At 42.2% G+C, this 12,450-nt stretch overlaps 1 protein-coding gene across 11 annotated transcripts in view; it reads right to left on the reverse strand.

Moving 5' to 3' along the window:
- rimbp2b (RIMS binding protein 2b) overlaps positions 1-12,450 on the reverse strand; it is a 107,507-nt gene that overhangs the window by 50,221 nt on the left and 44,836 nt on the right. For 9 of the 11 annotated variants that reach the window (XM_078170871.1, XM_078170872.1, XM_078170870.1 and 6 more), the window contains one exon: positions 342-425. The exons of the other annotated variants lie outside the window; for them this stretch is intronic. In XM_078170871.1, coding sequence (XP_078026997.1) covers positions 342-425 — 84 coding nt within the window. The remainder of the gene's footprint in view (positions 1-341; positions 426-12,450) is intronic. 11 annotated transcript variants of the gene reach the window in all.

Consider the following 12,450-nt stretch of genomic DNA (forward strand, 5'->3'; position numbering starts at 1 on the left):
CATCACAGTACGATACACTGTACTTCCTCTGTGTTTGTGCATGATCACACACTGCAAACACTTACTGCTGTAAAGTGCCTCTCTGTCTCTCTCATTATCAAATGTATTCCCCATGCTAACAGAACCCAACCCACAGATACTGCAGCTTGAAGTTAACTGCTCCCATTTTTCAATTTCAGTCATCACTGCCTGAGAACCATGCTATCATTACAGTAGACCCGCCACTCATTTTCTCAGGGGACGTTTGTGTGTGATGATAGCAGGCAAGGCTCTTAGGTACAAATCAATTTTAGCCTCGGTCCTATCGCTCAGAGGCCAGGGTATATTTTTGGAGCACTTACCAAAGTCTGACATGTTTGATTCTTTTTCTTCACCTCCGCCTCAAGTGCTTCACACTCCTTCCTTCTGGTGCTGATCTCAGTCTCCTGGGGAGGGAAAAAAGCAGAGGACAGCTGCTATGGTTTGTCAGGAACAGAAGCTTCCTGAGAGAACTCAGTAAGACTAGGCGGGGAAAGAGGGAGCAGGAGCATTTCATTATTCAGCAGTATTTTGTTGTGTGAGTGTATGTGTGTATGCAACAGAGAGGTTTCCAGAGACTTTCTAATAGAGATCACAAAATGTTTTTGTTGTCAAAAAACAGACAGCAGGTTGGGATGATTCAACAGTTCAACTGTTGGAGGATGTTGGGTGTGGTTCTCTCAGACTTATACCATGAAAAGGACTTGGAAAAGGAATCTGTCAGAAAGCCTTCACTCATTTTGGCCAGTCATACAGTGGTGTCAAGACACCACCGACCTATCTGCATGAGTTGCTGTGGTAACAACGCAGGTGTCAATAACTATGTAGCTACGCTGGTGATGCAGCTTTCCAACATGGAGGCATGGGAAATGGAGTTGCACCATTTTACCCTCCAAACAATTTATTTTGATGTCTATCCACAGACTGTTTTTCTCCATAGCGCTTTGCTAGCAGCAGCATGGATTATTTAACAAACTTCCATCACTCTGGATTTGATGAAGTTGTTGGATGTCGCATTGCAAGTGACCCGAAGACACTGTAATCCAATTTGAGCAGCTAGAGTGTTTGGACTGAGACACATCTGTAGGAATCCGATTGGAAACACATTCAAAACCACCTCCAAATGTGGTTTGGATCATTTCATTTGTTTTTGCTGTCCAGACTTTCTAAAATGATTCTGACTATGCCAAAAAAACAGATTTGGGCTGGCAGTCTGAACAAGGCCTACGAGTCTACAGCAATGCTAGCAGCTCCATGAGGTTGTACTCAGGCGCAGAGGTGCTTTAAACTAAACATTAATATCAGCATGCTAACACGCTCACAACAACAATGCTAACAGGCTTATGATTATCAAGTATAATGTTTAACAACAACAACTTATCAGAGCTGAGGAGTCTCTAAAGCAACTGTCATTTATGTTAATCACAGCTCATGAACTGAGGTCAAACTGTCAAACTAGGCAGTGCTAATCAAATATGAATCAAGATTGTGTAACTGCAGGGGCAACCTCTAGCTCTCCTTGTAGAGTGTGCACCCTATAGGTTGAGTCCTCTGCAGCAGCCCGGGTTTGATTGCGACCCGTGGCCCTTTGCTGCATGTCACCCCCCACACCCCAGTTATGAACAAAAGTATTGGGCAAATCAAATGTTGATTGTCTACCTGACAGAGCAGCAAGCACAGGTGTTACTGACAACATTAACAACGGCTCTGTTCCATGTTACAAGAAAACTGCAGAGCACCTCTGACTACTCCTGTGCTGTTTCTGCAGGAGCCTGCTCTTGAAGAGTCTACTCTGTCTCCCATGTTAATTAGATATAAACTCAGTATGTTTCCATAAAATATGTCTAGACATACACTACATACTGTTGCCTGTTTCCAATGTCTAGTATGTTTCCATCTAGCAGGCATTCAACTTAACTTAACTACACTGTGATGAATACTGTGATGAAAAAGATTAAACTAAAAAAAAAAATCTGTTTTAAAAAAATCTTTAACCTACAAATCCATTTTCCCCCATTTTTATGTAAGCTGTTGAGTCTTTTGAGGTCATTTACTTGTCATAGCAGGAAAAGCACAGGTGTAACTAATAACCTTAATGATGGCTCTGTTCCATTTAAAGGTCCCAGTATGCCTGTATGCACACTAACAGTGCTCTGGCACTGATGCTTGTAAACGAAATTCAGCCTCAGTTATGGTTATTAATTACACCTGTGCTTTTTCTGCACATATGCTAGGTATATTTTGTCCCCAATTTATATGAATATGGATACATAAACTGAAACTAGATTGCATTCTCTCAGTTTGTAATAATATAATGTTCAACCGGTGCCTAACTGACACCTAATTTTCACTCCCGAGGTTTTTGAATGCCTGTTATTTTTCCATCAAGCAGCCGTTAAAGCGAGCTGACAGCTGAATGCTGTGTTAGCTAGAATTACAATGAAAAGAAGTTGAGCTTTCCTCACAATGCACGATTAGAGCCAAAACATGACTAAAGTCTGCCACAATTTCCACAGAGGATGACTTGTTTAGTCTATCAGCGCTCTTCAGTGAATTCATCACCACTGGCTTCTCAGTAGGAGCACAAGGGAGACAGCTAGAAATGGGATATCCTCATCAAAGCTGCCTGTGTGTGCTGCCCTGCTTGGGAGATGCCACATCTCTTTGTCACTCCACTCTAATCAGGAGGTTAACGCTCTCTGGCAAGCTGGGATGCATTCAGTAATGAAGGGTATACCTACACACCTTCTTTATGGGCAATCATTTAATGTACAGCAAAGTATTGCTCTGCTCTTAAAGCACAGAATACATGATGTTACATCATCAACCAGATCCTGTGTTTATCAGCAGCCTGAGCTCTCCATCAGTGTATGAGAAACAGCCTTGCTATGCATGGGAGTGAGAGTGCAGCTGGATGTTCCAAGATTAGCGTATAGAATTAAACAGGATTTTATCTGTGTCAGTGTGTGTGTTACCCATGCGCACACACACATACACACACACACTCTGGTACCATGGCACCACGTGTCCCTGACTAAAAAAAGCACCAGCGGAGCCACCAGAAGCCCACAGCACACAATGCATGCCGCATGTGAGAATGCATGAACGTGCACTTCATCACATAAACGCTCACAGCTCGGTTTGACTTTGAGTATAGTATACTGCAATACATTCAAATGGAAGGCAGCAGCTGGTTCCCCTATTGACCCATGAGTGCCAATGATATTCAGTAAGACAGTGAGCAATAGGTTTAGAGAGCTGGACCAACGGAAGCAATAGGAATAAGCTTTGACCCTTCTGGGATCAGTGAGATCGTGGTGTTTCACCCCAGACAAATGACAGTTGGTATGATTAAATCTTTGACCCCTTATCTGCTGTTGCTGGTCCACCAGTGATTCTGCTCTGGTGCTATGTGTTAGCACGTTCCCTAGTATATCTGTCCTTTCAAGGCCTAAAACCTTCACACGGACAGAAAGATGAGGAAAATAAATGTCCCCTAAAGTTTGGATTTCACCCTAAAATACCCAGTTTGGATGATTTTTTCATATGTTTGAAATTTGTTTCAAGTTAGGTATGACTTAGGGTTAAGCCTGAAATAATCTTGCAACAATGTGTTTGAGTCAACTTCTTACAAAACTGTTCAACAAGGCAAAACTCCCTTAAGACAAAGTTACAGCTTTCAGTGTGTGGTCAGTGGTTTAACAGTGGGAAATCTGAAATAATTATTTATGCTTGAGAGATTATTCATTTACTTATTCTGCTGGGAGTGATATTAGCCACTGCAGGTGTTTGTAACTGTAGTTTCAATGGGATTCTTAAGACCTAAACCCCCACTGTTCTTGTTCACTATACAGTCAACAAAAGCACGAGAGAAGATGAATGAAATGTTCGAAACTATGAAAAGATTAAAAAATCTTGGATGTGTTCAAAAGAGTCTACATATACACAGTATACACGACCACGCTGACTCTAAATGATTTCCTTTGAGTGAATCACACCGAGCCTCCGCAGACAGCTTGCCACCTCCCATGTGGGCTGGTATCTAACGTGTACGGTTTTCAGAACCAGACGCTACAACACACACGATGAATATTTCACTCACACACTTATAGACACACACACACACGCAGCTCTCAGGCTTGCTGAGGCCCATTTGTTTGGAGCACATTTGCCAATGTTCAATTAAAAATCCCTCTGATAAAAGATTCAAATGGCTGCCATTGTGAGTAATGAGCTCCTGTATAAGTGAAGAGGCGTTTACTGCACAGCAGATGAAGACAGATGAGAAAGACAATCCCCTTAGGCTGGATCTAGCATTCGTGCCTTGGTGGCACTAATGCAAATACATGCACAAGAGAGATGCTTCCACAAAGATCTATACTACCACCATGTCTCTTATGTACCACAGAATAAGCAGCAGGAATTTCACTTTCTGTTATACCGCAGAACATCTTCCCACATGGGAACGGCACTCCTCAGTAGCAGTGCGCCCCCCCCAGCAGGACAATGTGCCATGCCACACCACAAAAACTGCTCAGAAGTGGCCCAAGGAACATGATAGAGACCTCAAGGCATCGACCTGGCCTCCACATTCCCCAAATTCCAGACTGATCAAACATCTGTGGGACGTGCTAGTACCCCCCCTCCCAATCCATGGGACTTAAAAGATCTGAAGCCAACGTCCCTGGTGCCAGACACTACAGGACATCCTCCAGAGGTCCTGTGTCCATGCCTTGACAGGTCAGAGCCAATTAGGGTCCAAGAAGGACCCACCATGGATTGGGGTATTTCTGGGGTAATAGCACGTCCCACAACTGTTGGGTTAGATTGGGACTGAGGTATTTGGAGGCAAAGTCGACACCTTGATCTTTTTGTCCCATTCCTGGGGTGGTTTCTGAGCAGTTTTTTGTGGTGTGGCGTGGTGCATTGTCCTACTGGGGGGCCACTGCCATTGACAAGTGCTGTTGCCATAAGGGGGTTTACTTGGTCTGCAACTGCTAGCTGCACTGCTCTAGGGATTGCAGTTTCAACCTGTTGGTTATCAGTCGTTCATGGTTCCCAAAGGATGTATCTTAATTTCAATTTGTCCAATACATTGATTTATGACCAAATACCTGCAAAATAAATGACATAACATCAACCTATACTTTGTGTTTTTTGCTAATCCGCGAATGTTATGCTAACACGCTCAACTTAGATGGTGAACATCATCACGTTACTGTTGTCATCGTGGGCATGTTTTCAACCCTTTTGAAAATGAACTCACAAACACAACTAAAAATCTGCCTTGCCTACTAATTATCACTTAGTATACTTGCTCCAAATCAGGCTATAGAGGTTAGTTAATGTTTTTACAAAAGAAAGAACTAAAAACAGCCAAGCCTCAGGTGTGAGCCCTGAACACAGCCATCTTGGTGTTCAGCACCATGGAGAGCTCTCCTGGGACGACAACAGCATCATGTGGTGAATACGGTTTACTCCAACTATTTTTGTTGCTGCTGCTTTCCACTGTGAGCTCAATGCTCAGCAACATTTTGATGAAATGAGGTGCACATTCTACTGTAACATTTCTGCAATGACTAATTAACACGAAAGGCTTTTCCCATCCTATTCTCAGTGTTCGGTCTTCTGATCTTTTGTAGTTGGGAAAGCTCTGTGTATAATCTCTGGCGAGCAGGGGTAACCTCATTACTCTCTCCCTCTCCTTCTCCCTCTCTCTCTTTCTGTCTTTCATCCCTTGTTGTGTTGAATATGCATGATGCGTAATGATGGGTAATAATCCTGCCTATGGCTGGGCAAAAAAACTGTTAACGTTTTCTACCAGGGGTCGATTCTATCCGAACAGCAGATATCTGATGGAGATATCAAATACAGACAGACATGCACAGGAGTGAGACTTCCTCCAGGATCAGTTTTAAAGCTGCCTCTGTTCTTTTTGCAAAATCTTTTAGGTTAACTTCACATCTAATTATGATACTGAATGCTAATCCTTTAGGAAATATGCAGGCACACAGTGACACAGTGTGCTACAACTCAGCTGGGCTGCGTTATAATAAAACTGATGGCCACCCTAAAGAAAAAGCTCTTGACTTTTTACTGGGAGTAGTTACGCTCAGAAACAAACAGTACATCACCTCTAACTGAGGCACAATTTGTTGCCTCTCAAAAATGTCAGCACTGCTCCCCAAGAGATATATATATATATATATATATATATATGTATGTTGTCCTGGGACACTTTTTTCTTGTTATTATGTGTTAGTTTCTTTTCTCCCGCCGAGCTGGAGCCAGAGGAAAGGCCATTAAGAAGGCTGGAGGAAAGACTACCTATGGCTCAGGCTCTTTAAGAGAGGATTCCCCTCTATTACTTAACACCCAAGCACCAGTCCCACTTAGCATCATGTAGTATATGACTATATTGCGCATGCTGCTGGCCCAGACACACAGGAATCGAACGCAGCACAGCAAGCACTTTGAATCATTTGAAATGGCAGAGTAAGTTACATAACCTCTACAGCTTAAGTCTGTGTGCGCAGGCACAGATGCTTGCTCTCCACTAATACTGTACTTGCCTGCCTCCTGCAAGTGTGTATCTGTGTGTATGTTTGCATGTGTGCATGTGTGTGTATGCACGGCAACATGCAGACTGACTGCTGAATCACAAATTTACAGGAAAAACAAGTGTGACTCCCAGAGGTCAACAAGTACATTCCTCCACACACACACACACACACATAGACCAAAAGAGCAGAGAGGAAAGGGTAAAGAGTGAGGTGAGAGGAAAAAGAGTGATAGTGAATGAAAGAATGATCATCAGAGAGATACGTAAAAGCAGCGAGGCCTAGATATGAATGCAAATGAAAAAGAAGGGAGAATGGGCAAAATGAAAAATGGGATGGAGGCAGGATTTACCGTCTAAGCTCCTCAGCTCTGCAGCATTTTGTCCCGGGTATAAGACCTCAGCGAGGCGTCCTCTATCAGGCATATTAAACATCATGCAGCAGTGGCAAAAAGGAGTAGCCTAGTCTGGATTCCACTTCCCCTCCATCTCTTTTTTTTTCTTTCACACTCTATCTCCCCACCACAAGCATTGGCGTGCTGCAGAATCAGAAATGAAGCTGCCACTATCACCGGGGTCTGACCTCTCCGAGCCATGAACGCTACGCTACCTGCCTGTTGATGTCTTATGAGTTTAACGTGCTACTACTGAAGAGCACAAAGGGCGGATGAGGAGAGAAGAAAGGGAAATACTGTTGGCACAGCAGGAAAGAAGAGAATGAATCAAAGAAAAGGAAAAACAACAGAAAGAGGAACTATTCTGCTACTATCACAGGCCTCTCTAATAAAAGGAGTGATGAAAGGAGAGTGACAGGAGCAGAACAAAAAGGATAAACTTGGATCTATAAGAAATCTAAGGTTGTTGGAGTACGAGGCTAATTTGAAAGAGCAGGCTCAGTGTGTGTGAGAGGCTCCAGAGACAGGACTGTAAATCTGATAATCCCACTGCATGAATACAAAAGATGTCAGATGAGACTTTTACCTTAATGGAAACTAAACAATGACTCATGCAGCCACAACAGACTCCTACAGAGATAAAGGAGGATGCTGTGCAGTCCTGTGATATCGACTCATTTCCTTATGACAATGCCAGATTAAAAAATGCACTGTTATATAGAGAAACTACCATATGATCGGAGAATAAACAGGTTTTATTTCCGTGTATTTTGGCAGCTGAAAACATTTTGCTGACTAAAGGTCCACACGGAACATCTGATGATTACTGCTGCAACCGAGCAAATGCTGGAAGCCCACTGCTGTTGCCCACTCAGACACGGAGGCTTACTCATCCCCAGCTGGATTGGCTGGCCGAGCTTCTGCAGACTGTCATTCGGTTCACATGGTAACCTTCGTCTCTCATGGCAGCACAGTAAACGCCTTGTAATAAAAGACACTTCTCGTAAACACGGATCACCTCTGCAAGCTTTTATTGTGACTGTTGTCTAGAGAAAACTCATCTCTCCTAAACATCAACCACACAGTACACAGTGCTAGGTGGAGTGTGTCAGATGTTTGTGTAGGTAGGAGGTTATTCTATCTACGTGGACTGTAAACTTTGGGGATTGACTGTCCAAACACAAAGATGAGGTGGTTAGTTGTTAATCATGTGTTTGTCATTTTCATTAGAGATCGCGGCACACAGGGCTTGATAACAGTGCAATATAGTTTCAGAGGTTCACACCTTAATTACATGGATACACACACAAGCTGAATACTCTAAAACCAGGAACAAAAAATGCCAGGAGGGCATCCAAGCATCTATATTTGTCTCTCCAAGAATGTTTGATCAAGGGAGGAATTTGTGCTAATTCAACCAGTCACCTAAATATTTGCAAGAGCGTGCAGGTTTTTCAATCCCCTAAACATTCCTGCAAAAACTGGTTAATACAGAAGAATAACTGCATTAATACTGATTTTATAAGTGCACAGGAGTAAGGGGAAGGCACTTGAATCACAAGAACTGTAAGGTAGACTGTATGTTTTTATGTTCTCAAAAGTCCTCATCTGTACTGTGGATTTTGCTGGGTATTGCTACTCAATATCTTTAAGGTATCAACAGAAATAACCCAGCACCGAGTAGAATGGAAACATTTCTGGTCAAATGTTAACAGAATTTGATTCCCTTTGAGCCAGGGTTGGGATCTCAGGCCATCCTGACTCCTCACGAGATCAACAAACTTTCTGTTGCTGCCGTCAGTTCAACGTCTGCCAGGTTAGCTCATGAAACAGCACCAGCAGCTAACTTCCAACACCGAGCTGTTAAACAGTCCCAGCAAACCCACTGACATAGAAACAGCTCGACACTGCTACTGAACCCATCCATAACATTTAGGTAAAGTTAGCCATGTGATGATAACAGTTAGCCCTATCACTGAGTGTGTACAGCCAGGACAACTCTTCCCACTGTCCCCTGTGCGGAGCTCACACTCCCACAGCAGCAGCAGCTACAACTCATACAGTCTGCGGTGTGGTAAAGTCGAGCACGGTGTATTTGACGGAGTTGGCAGTTCAGCATGCTGAGATGCCACCATGACGTTTGGAAGTATAGCCATACTACACGCCACAGCATTCACATTACAGGAATCAAATGAAATACAGATACAGATACTGAACTTGTTTTGCCCGGACAGTTTTTCAAAATTAAAGGTAGCCAGGGACCAGTTGCAAAAGCCCCGCACAGGCCAGGTGTACACAGGGGAGTTTCTTGGACTTGAGGACATTCAGGGTTTAGCCCACACCTCTGTCTGGGGTCTAGGAGACCCTCCCCTGGCACTTTTTATGATAAACAATCTCTAGCTTGATGTTTATAATGCACCCTGGCACCCTATTTACATTTAAAATAAACAAAAATCCCCCCATTGTGAATCAACTTATTTTCATTATAAATTAGAAAATCACAGGCCAGATTTGGCCTACAGGCCACCAGTTGAGTATTGCAGCTCTATTGATATTGGTATCACTTCAAGAGTACTGGTATTGGTACTAGTATTGTAATTTTTAAACGACAGCCAGCCCTGCTGAGGATTAATGTGTTTGTTTGTTATCTTATTGGGTATTTCTCTATATATTTTCTTTTCATGAAGCCACATTATTGATGTATTGAATTGTTTTTCATCCCTCGGGTGGGGAGGGAGGATGGGTTAGGACTGAAGGTGCACGGGATCGGTGTACATTGATTGTTTTGCAAAATAAAAAATAAAAATTGCAAGCTATGAAAAAAGAATGATTGCATTTCAACTATTATTGTATAATCTATTTCTGAAAAAACAAAAAAATAAATAAAACCAATGCTGAACCCACAGTGCCTCTCAGACAGAGCTCACTCCCAGGATGGGCATCACTCTCAAACAAGTGCTACTAAAAACATACCTTTTTTCCCTTGCAATTTCTTTCTGACAACAACAACAACAACAACAACAAAAAAGCTGCAAATTGCATCCCAATTTATTTTTGAACAGTCTCTGCAAAATCAATCACTCTTGGCCAGATTCACAATAAGCACTGAGGGATCCTGTTGGGACTGATGTTTCAAAATATAAACAACCCAGCAAGTATTTTACAGAAATGAATGCCAGGGTAGCCAAAATAATATCCAAGCTCTTTTTTTCACAAAAAAACAGTAGGTAGTATCCATGGATTACTACACTTGTGTGCTTGCACTCACATGAGGGTTTTCAATGTTGGTACAGACTGTCACATCAACATCAACTAAAAGCCAAATATTTACTGTAATATTTTACTGTCAAAAGATGACAGTATGACTTGAATAAATCACTACAAAATGCTGAAAGTCATTACAAGAGATGTAGCAGCACGTGGTTGGAGGAGTTAAGGTACTGAGACGGCCTGGTGTGTGTACACACAACACTGAGATCAGGGTTTCATGGCTGGCTCAGTCTCATTACAGTGGCCAGTAGCCGTGCAGGTAGATGAGCCACTAAGATGATGGACCGTTCTCTGAGCGGTACAGACAGAGAGTTCAACCCTCAGGAGGCAGTGTCAACATTGGAAACTGAGCAGAGGAGCAAACACAGGAGAACAAATGAACCATGAATCAAGACCCACTAATACGATGCAAGTGTACACACAGGAAATCAAGGCACTTGTGGGGCACAGCTAACACATTAGCTACAGTTGAGGCCTCTGTTTATTCTCTTTAGCAGCCTGTTGGCCACAAAAAACAGGCATAGAGAATGCATTTGCATTAACACAATGTCACTGGGTGATTCAAATGATAAAATTACTTAAAATGTTTATCTTCGGCATCAAGGCTCTTCTGTAAATGTACACCTGATAACAACTGTCCTTCTATTGCCTGTAATGCTGATAAATAATTTGATCTGCTGTCAGTAAAAAGGTCTATGAAATAAATACTGTATGCTAGTATCTGTGAGTGTGCTTATAGGTTTTTCTTTTTTAAATTTACATCAGTCTGTATATTTCCAGTCGTGTTCTAGAAGTATTTAAATGCTAAAATTCAAATCCTGTTCAAAGTATTTATTTTTAAGACGCAAAAGCTACTTTTCCAGAGCCTTCAAAATACTTTTTTCCATGGGACCTGATGAAGGTTTCTGCACAATATCATTGCTACATAAACCCCTGTACTGCTGTGAACACCACATTAGTTCGGTTTTGCAAGTCACACAACAACAAACAAACTAAATGATGGAGTTGGCCATAGACCAGCAGCTCTTCTGTGCTGTGTCAATGGAGTCTGGTGGCATCAAAGGGAGCATAGATAACAGCTTAAGTTCCCCGTCAGAAAGGGCTGTGTGATGACAATGTAAAGTGGTAAAATAATCTTAAAATAGCATACTCTTAATAAACTGGTGTAGATTTATTTAGGTGGTCTTTTTTTAGGAGGCTACAATACATTTTGCTGCTGCTCCCGTCCACACACACCAGACTCCTTTGACACAAACTAATTTTACTTTGCAAAACAAAGAGTCACTAGTTCTTGCTACCTTTCATCTGTAGTTAGGTTGCGTTATTGTGTGACTTTCAGAGCAAAACTAACATGGCATCCACAGCAGTAGACTGTATTGTTTAACTTCTGTGTCTCACTACCCGTCTGCTTCTTCAAAGTGGGAGCATGCCGACCAGCACTGATCAGCGCTTTAACCTACGTAACTGCTTTTTGATAACAGCTGAGTGGGAGTTACCATTTGAAAAACACAGTAAAGAACGCAGATGGCCCCGCCCTTGAATTTGTCTTGCACACTATTGCCAGACATAGCAACCACTATATAGTATATTTAAATTTTATATATGTGAATAAATAAGAGACAGAGATCCAATGTTAAAAGCTTTCTATAGAACATTGCTCAACATTATGTTTGAGTTATATTTTGCAGTCATTTTTCAATTGGTAAATGGCACACAAAAATGAAACACAAACAGCCACAAAGCAGATTTCACCATGTATCTGGACTGTGGTGATTTTGTAATGTTGCCTTGCAGGTATTTAAAGTCAGATTTCCTGCAGTCTAACTAGATATGCAGTATAGATTATTCCACTATAAAAGGTCCACAGCATTTAGCACACATTACTGGACAGTTTTGATACAATCAGACAGATTACAAGCTCAACCAGACGTATCAGAGACAACCACGTCTTGGTAAAAAATTCTCTGTGAAAAATAAGTAAAAGGAGCAGCCATCTTTCCCTTCGTGCTGTCTACTTTGCCAAAATCACTCACTCCCTGTCTATGGGGAGTTGTGCTCTCACATCTGCGCCCCTCTCAGTCAGAAGCCAACGGAGAAAGAGAATCTCGCAAACCTGCCATGATCAAATTAATTCACAACGAACCAGGCTGCCTGTTTGTCTGCACACTTGGGCCCCAACCAGATAAGCTGATTATAACACAAAATATT

This window comes from Epinephelus lanceolatus, chromosome 9 (assembly GCF_041903045.1).
Source record: "Epinephelus lanceolatus isolate andai-2023 chromosome 9, ASM4190304v1, whole genome shotgun sequence".
Classification (NCBI taxonomy): Eukaryota; Metazoa; Chordata; class Actinopteri; order Perciformes; family Serranidae; genus Epinephelus; species Epinephelus lanceolatus.